Below are 8,533 nucleotides of genomic sequence, written 5' to 3'. Positions count from 1 at the left end.
TAAAAAATTCAAGCTCAAATCTATTTGTTTATTGTTGAAAGGAGTTGAGAAAATACTACACCATTGATGGACAAAGCTTCAAGCTTTAAAGTGGGTCTACAATAAAATCAAAAATTTAAAGTTCAAATCGATTTGTTATTGTTGAAAGGGATTGAAAATATTCTTGAAATAGATAATGTACAAAACACCCAATAACATAGATTCCTACTAAGCTAAATAAAGATGAAGTTTTCTTTTTTTTGTTAGCAAGCATAAAGTCTACAGATTTAAAGAATTCGAAAGACACCAAATTGACAAAACTTGAAGGGATGTTACATGTTGAAACTGGATGGAATGGGGAAGATACAAAGTTTGAAGTGAAAGTGAAGAAGAGAGTAGTTTTAGTGAACAAGTCATCTTCTTTCTTCAAAATGAGTTCTTGATTCCATGGTCATGGTGGGTTGAGAAGAAGAGGGATGGTTTTTTGATGAAAATGAAGAGTGGATTTTGGCACCACCCATTTTGGTTGTGGGTCGGGTGGATTTTAAACTTTTGGGTAAAAAATAAATAAAATCGGGTAAATCATTTAGATGAAGCCACGTGTCCATTTGTTAACTTCAAGGATATACACAACCCAAAAGAATGATGGTAAGGATATATACGACCTTAAAGTATAACGAAAGGTATTGATATACTATTTTTGATAGTTCGAGAGTATATTTGTCCTTTTCCCCATAAATGTATGAGAATTGACCCTTATCACCTTCTTTACCTGCACTTACTTACACCTTGTTCGGTTGACCGTTACATATTATTTTATAATGTATCGTATCATATGTATTATGCTTATTTATTGTACTATGAGTCTTCTTTCCAACACCACCAATTTCGTATCATTCCAAGTTTGGAGAAGAGAGTTATGATCATTTTACTAAATAATGCAGTGCAGTTTCATTTTAACCGACGGGGAAAAAAAAATTTAAAAAAAAATCTTGTCCTTATACCACTAGGAAAACCTTAAAACGATTTTCTCAACTTCTCTAAAGCCATAAACAATCATATTCTCATCTTTAACTCCTCCCTCTCCTCTCTCAAACCTAAGATAAAATGCTAAGGAAAATCAAAGCATAAGATTTTCAAGCAAGATTCTTCTTAAAGCAATATTCTTTCAAATCTTTAACAAGATTTTCTAAGGTAAATCCTTCTCCAAAGATTTCAATCTTTCCAATTCAAATTCCTTCTTATAATCATGAATCATTAATATAATTCTTAACTCTCGGTAATCGAATTTTCAAGAATCTAATTCAAGAATCTCAAGAAAGAATTTCTATTGATTGTTCTTCTTCAAGTTAGGGTTCTTCTTGCGTTTAAGGTATGTAAAATTATCAAAGTGAGGAACTTTGTTCTTCCTCACACCCTGCTCCTACAATATATGTTTTTAAGATCAAAGCTAAGGCAAGGTTCTATGATTTTGAATTTTCTTTATCTTCTATCATTGATTCTTGATTTTTATCATCAAAATTATGATACTTTATGCCATTAATGATTATTGATTCATGGTTCATGCTTATTATACCACATGCACCCTTTCTAATCAAAGTTATTTAAAAACTTTATCGTAGTATTTCATAAACATTAATTTCACAAATAAATAATACGACAGAGTTTTTAAATAACTTTGATTAGAAAGGGGTTCATGTGGTATAATAAGAATGAAACATGCAACAATAATCATTAGTATCATAAATATCATAATTTTAATGATAAAAATCAAGAATCAATGATAGGAGATAAAGGGGATTCGAAATCATATAATCTTGGGTAAAAATCTTATGTTTGATCTTAAAAACATATATTGTAGGGGTAGGGCCTGAGGAAGATCAAAGTTCCTCACCTTGATAATATTGCATATCTTAAACGCTCCAAAAATCTTTGAAGAAGAATCCTTTCTTGAAGAAGAATCCTAACTTGAAAAAGAACGATCAAGAAATCCTTTCTTGAGATTCTTGAATTAATTTCTTGAAAATCCTATGGCCAAAGATTAAGAATTCTATTTATGATTTATGGTTATAAGAAGGAATTTGAATTGGAAAGATTGAAATCTTTGGAGAAGGATTTACAAGAATCTTGAAAATAAATTGAAAGAACATCACTTGAAGAAAAATCTTGAAAAATATTTGAAAGAATTTTGCTTAGAAGTCTTAGGCTTTGATATTCTAAGAGATTTTTGGGGTGTTACAGAAATCATCTCGATGTTTCGAATCTTTTGATATATAATTCACTTGAAATGATTCACGTTTGTAGTCGGGTCAAATTTTTATTTAAAAAAAAGGAGAAGAAACAGTGTTGAATAACCATTTATGCAATTTTTTGAGTAAGAAATATAATCTAATGGACATTATGTTTAATTTACCCCTTTTTTCAAAAATTATATTCTTCAATGTCCTAAATTACAGCAGTTCTAGGATTAGTAGACTTCAAATCCTCAACAGAATCATACAACCTAACAAATTCCTCTATGGAATTACCAATATGATCATTCACACCTTTTAATTTTACCCTTTTACGACTTGTTTTACTAGCTCAATCCATAGTCATTTCTTATCAACCCTTGAAGTTGATGGAGCTTGATGCTAAGCTCATTCATAATTATTTTCTTGTAAAGTCTTACTAATGCAATGGGTTACATAGTTTGTTTCTTATCTTTTTTCAACACTTGAGGAGTGTGGACAAGTTACATAACTTTTTCGTACTCACATACATATATGTTTTGAAATGACTTGGATTTCTCAAATTCTTCACACATATATTCAGTTTCATGTAAAAATTGAAGATTGATAGGCAACTCAACAAAGATTCGTAAATCGAAATGTTGTTGCCATGCACAAGTCAGAGGACAACTTGTAAAATAAACTAAAACTCCATCCCCAGATTCCAGACCCACTGCTTAGTGCAATATAGAACCAACTTTATGTGTTATATAATTCAAGACATAATACCTTTTGGCATTTGAAAAAAAACAACATACTGAAACAAAAATTCAAGCTCTAAGGTTAAGAAATTGTGATACTACATACAATTGCTTTCTTTCTATTCTTTTTTCTTTTTGGAAAGTATTACAGGGAACACATCTCATCTCTTCACAGTAGGGGAAAAAAAATTATGTACAATATGGGAGTAGATGTGTATATCTTCCTCAAAGAATCTGCACGAATGAAGAGTATAGCCTTTTTTTTACTTTAATGCTACATTCTGGCAGAAACCTTAACGGGGCAACCCCCAGAATCCAGTAATATCAGGTGGACAAAGATGTGGACAGATATTTACTTTGGCGTAGGATAATTAATATGTAGTCTAGAATAACTGGAAGAAAAGGCTAGTGGATCCATCACCAAACGATCTTAGATCAGCTGGTCTGACCAATGCTCTGCACAGAGGGCATGTTCTTTCTCTTTCGAACCTGATGAGAAGGTGAATGAAGACGTTTAGTAATTACAGGACACAAACTGTGGTAGCAATATATAGATATACAGGTCTTCTCCACATTTAGATGATGTATTGTAGCAACCATGAAATAAAGCAAAGAAGTCAGTGATAAATGAAGTGGGAAGACAATAAATCAATAAATTGTTCATCCGTTTCTGTTTCATGTACAGCATCAACTTTTTTGAATGAAAAGTTTCTACTTTGCAAATCGTGCATATTAATGCTGCTGTTTGTTTCTCCGTTTCTTTTTTCTGGTATACCTAGTATGCATATAGTTTGCACAATTGACAGACTACATCTGCCACTGGCAAATGCCTAATGGTCCAGATAAGAAAGTACGAGATAAACGATGTATTTTGAGGTGAAAAGTCCACCGCACAGAGAAAAATATACCTTCAGTTTCTTAAATTTTGATGGAAGGAAAGAAAAGAAATTTGCAGTAGAGAAAAACATAAAGTAACAAAGTACGCAGCCAGAAAGATAAAAAACATCAGCTCAAACATCAAAAACAATTAGGCCAATTACAAAAAAAGAAATGCATTGCCAAGTTATCCATGATCAGCAAACATAGCAATAGTTACATAAAACAAACCACCTTGGATTTTCCATGCTTCCTCTTAGAATAATTTGCATTATAGCATCAAACTTCTCTATCCAAATTTTATTCTAATAATAGCAGAAGGAATGATCCAAAAATAAATACCGACAGTTTCTAATTTTTTCCATTCAAGTTAAAATTCTTGAATAAAAGTGACCCCCTTCAAAATTGGGACTGACACACACAAGATAATTGACAATGTTAAAAATGAAGTCACTTCATTCTTGTTATGTTAGAAAAAATAGTATATGCAAAGCACTTGGAAATGCATTTATCAAACTAGAGGGGGGTTTCCTGCAGAAAGTGCTTCAGAAATACTTACCATTCTGAGACACAGTCTTCACAGAAGAGGTGTTTGCAACGTAACAAAATTGGTGCATGCATCTTCTCCTGGCAAATAGCGCACAGATCACCAGCCGCATTCACCTGGATAAACATTTTAAAAGCAGAGATCACACAAGAGCTTTCAAGTAAAACTCAAAATCTATAAAGAAAATGTATAACGGAACGATTCTCCCCCTCCCTCTAAAAAAAAGATATCTTACTGCTCCAACTTTATCACTACCTCTACGGAAAACAGACAAATTAGCCTTCCAGGTTCCAGCTACTTCTAGGGAGCTACTGATTGCAATTAACAAATTAACCCAAGGAATAGCTAGAAAAAAAGAGAAAAATCCTGAAATTTCAGCTTGAAAAAATCCAGCGTTATCCTTAAGATTACCAACTTATATTAAGCCAAAGACGGCTTTCTAAAATACTTCTAGCTGAAACTATTTATTTTCTAGAGAAGTCCTAGCTTTAACTCAACAATTACTTCTGAATTTGATGATTCTAGATTTCAAATCACACTCTCCACAATCTTGACTTGGATATGTAACAAAGACAAAATCCAGAAATATCCTATTAACATAATTAAAGTACGAGGCCTCTACACAACAAAATGTTAACATCTTTGCTTTGGCGTGCCCTGCTTGTTTGGATGCATGAACTAGGGATGGAATGGTCATTTCAGTGTTGAAACAATTTCATCTACTTGGAGATTCACGGTTAACTTTCCTTAGAGTAAAGCCAAATCAAATAAGAATATGCACCATTTTATAATCATCAGATACTCCCTCTATTTCAATTTATTTGACATTAGTTTGAATCGGCACGGAGTCAAAGAAAAAAATGAAGAGTTTTGAAACTTGTGGTCTTAAACATGCCATATCATTTGTGTTGCTACGAACTTTTAAAACTAACGGCCAGACATGCCATAACATTTGTCTGGATATGAAAAGTTCTCATCAAGTGTAATGTTAATTTTTTTAGGTATAGAAATGGGTCGTTCTTTTTGGAACGGATTAATAAGGAAATAGTGTCACATAAGCTAGAACAGATGGAATAAATTTTATATTGCTTCTTTGTTAACACAAAGCTTGTCAACACACTGTTGTGCGCATGTATAAGGCCAACAAAGAAGAAATTTAGAACGTATTTTAGCATTTGTAACACAACTTCAATTTTATCAAGTTGGACGCACTTGGAAAAACTGATAAAAAGCATAAACTGGTCAATCATTAAAGTAATAGAATTGCTCCAGCACTCTACTGAAGCAATGGGAAGTTGATGGGAAATGACAATAAAACTTCTTATCAAACCACAGAAGAACGAAAAGAATAACAACCCTCGAACAAAACCCCATCATTCTCCAAGAAAGGGGTAATAATGTGTAGTATTTGTTACATTTCTAACAAGTAAAGTTTTCAAATATCTGACACCTCCTTGTTGTAAATATCATTGCTCCTAAGAATAAGTATTAACAAGCAGGGAGCAAAGAAGTAACGACATTATACCTGCTCAGGTGTGGCATGAGACCCATAATGGACTTCCTTTTTTGACAATGCCTTCAAAGCAGTATAGAATGATTTTACCTAAACAACATAAACTGACTAGTGAGTACAAAGGAGAGCAGGAAGAACCAATGCCAAAAACATATTTTCGAAAAACACAAAATATTGAGGTAGTGTGGGAAGAGGGGAGGTTTCCCATGAAAAACTTGATATCATTAAGGAAAAACAAGATTTGTTCAGCAGAATAAGATTAGTTCTAGAAAGACCTTACCTTCTCAACAATGGAGGTAAGCTTAAACGTTAAGTACAATCCCGTTGTCAGTGATGAGAAAAGGCTTCCATATTCTTTATTGAGAAAGAATCTATACCATACAGGAGTTGGTAACAAGGCACGGTATAACAACAGCATGTACTCCACCAGAGTCAGGATTTGACCCTACAAGACAAACGGAGTTCAATTTTCTTGCAAAAAAAAATAAAATGGGAGAAAAATCACTAAATTAACCACATCAGAAACTGCTTTATACTCTACCTGTCTACGAAAGTTGTGGCCCCTGCCATTCTTGTAATACATAAGCAGCACCAACTTCAAAGCCATTGCTGCCTGCCGCACCATGGTATCTGGAAACAACAATAAATGAAGATCAATTCTTTCTGAGACTTTAATGTAACAGCGTTATACTCCCGAGAAAAGGATAGAACAGCATGTATATTGCATATAATACGTGAACAACAGGAGCACTAGGCAGGTCAAGAACCATACCATTTACCAGGATGATGAAAATAGCATGCCAGAAAGGTGGGATGACCTTCGGAGGAACCATTAGTAATGGATAGAAAAGGTCATCATTGTGATACCACCAGTAGATTCCAATAACATGTATCACAAAAACCACAAAATAACCAACAAGGACATCTGTTTTTCTCTCTCCCTGCAAAATTCAGAATTCATTATGGCAGGATTCTCAGTGTTCCTTAATCTTTCTATTGAAGATAGATGAAAATGAATGTTGCAATAGAAAGTAAACAGACTACAATTCAGCAAATGGAGCATATATTGCACCTTTAAAGCTGTCTGCTTCCGAAGAATGTCATTTGACTTGAACATGACGGCAGTTATCCAAATTGTGACAAAGAAACCTGCACTCCGAGATTAGAAAAATAATGAAGAATGTGATTTGGCATAAATGACAGTTCACATGATATACATGTTTTTACAATTCCAAAAACAGAAGCAGAATACATGAATCTGAAACAGGTAGAAATAAGACAGGAACACTTGCAACCAATTGAAAAAGCAATCCCAAGTCTTCACATGAAAATAGACAATCAAGAATTGCTTGGAAATATTTGCATCAGTGCAATTTACCTAATACAGTCACCTTTTTTCTTCTCTTAGGGATGGTGTTTAGCTTAGAGATATCCCGAGGAGAAGAAAAGAAAAAGAACCAAGCTTATCAGGCATGAGTCAATTTAAATTGTCAATCATAATGCACTCTCCATGTAACAAAGGCAACAAGTGGCCCATCTACCTTGTTCTTATCTGATAAACTAAGCATTTATCAAACAGCCACCCCAATTAAAATGCCTATTTCTTTTAAAAGTTTTGTAAGATTCATTTGGTTTCAAATGCATCAGTCTGGGGAAAGTACCACCGGCAACTCTAGTAAATCTTGTTAGATAGCAAAAACTAAATATATGCTGTTAAACATCTCAGGGAGGTGGCTTAGTAAAAAACTAAGCATACAGAAGGCGAAAGACAAAGGCTAAGTTATACTCTCAAAGTCCTTATATTTCAAAAGGCATCAGCTAAACAAGCTTCAGCTATGCAGCAGTCCTTATTCTGTCTATTCATATGGAAAGGCAGAGAGCTTTAACACTCCCTGATTTAATATCAGTAAACTGACTGCAATGGGATTCATATGACAATCCTAAATGCAAACAAATGACAATAAAGAGGCCCATACCTTTCCGTGTACATATATGAGCTAATTTATTTCTGTATTACTTTATAGTTACTATTCAAGAACCACAGAAACCCCAAAACACTGAAAGCAGCACAATTTCCCGAAATGAGTATGAGTGGTCATTAAACAAACATTACCACTTTCATCATCAAAATCCTTTCATACTCAACAACTTCTCAAAAAAAAAGCATATAAGTTTCTAACTAATTTCATGAAACGCGTTTAAGGGAGGAATTGGATGCGATTCTGGGAGGTACTCCGTGCACCGAGAAGGTATTCATCGGCGGAAATTTCAATGGCCACATTGGGGCAAGTCCTAATTATTTTGACGATGTGCACGTCAACAGTGGTTTTGGGGTTAGAAACTATGATGGAACCTTGCTATTGGATTTTGCTAGAGCTTTTGAGTTGGTAATTGCTAATTCGTGCTTTCTGGAGAAGGATGATCACTTACCTTTCGTAGTGTGGTGACTAAGACTTTGATAGACTACTTGCTTATGAGGAAAGGCGACAAAGGTTTTTGTAAGGATTGCAAAGTTATTCCGAGTGAGAATCTTTCTACTCAACATAAGCTCTTGGTGATGGACTTGGAGATTAAGCGAGGGAGGAGGAAGAAGTTATATGTCTGGCCTATGATTAAATTGGGGGGGGGGGGGGGGGGGGGGGGGGGG

General features: G+C 34.1%; 1 protein-coding gene across 1 annotated transcript in view; it reads right to left on the bottom strand.

Moving 5' to 3' along the window:
• Positions 1-2,930: 2,930 nt before the first annotated feature.
• The window catches only part of LOC102588827 (RING finger and transmembrane domain-containing protein 1-like), a 9,958-nt gene continuing 4,355 nt past the window's right edge, over positions 2,931-8,533 (bottom strand). Inside the window, exons 2-8 of the mRNA XM_006358097.2 lie at positions 6,959-7,035; positions 6,659-6,827; positions 6,428-6,516; positions 6,167-6,331; positions 5,899-5,976; positions 4,386-4,489; positions 2,931-3,439 (exon numbers count right to left, since the gene is read on the bottom strand). Coding sequence (XP_006358159.1) covers positions 3,334-3,439; positions 4,386-4,489; positions 5,899-5,976; positions 6,167-6,331; positions 6,428-6,516; positions 6,659-6,827; positions 6,959-7,035 — 788 coding nt within the window. The 3' untranslated portion in view covers positions 2,931-3,333. The remainder of the gene's footprint in view (positions 3,440-4,385; positions 4,490-5,898; positions 5,977-6,166; positions 6,332-6,427; positions 6,517-6,658; positions 6,828-6,958; positions 7,036-8,533) is intronic.

Source organism: Solanum tuberosum, unplaced genomic scaffold (assembly GCF_000226075.1).
Source record: "Solanum tuberosum cultivar DM 1-3 516 R44 unplaced genomic scaffold, SolTub_3.0 scf00268, whole genome shotgun sequence".
Lineage (NCBI taxonomy): Eukaryota > Viridiplantae > Streptophyta > Magnoliopsida > Solanales > Solanaceae > Solanum > Solanum tuberosum.
This window is presented reverse-complemented; position numbering and strand designations above follow the sequence as displayed.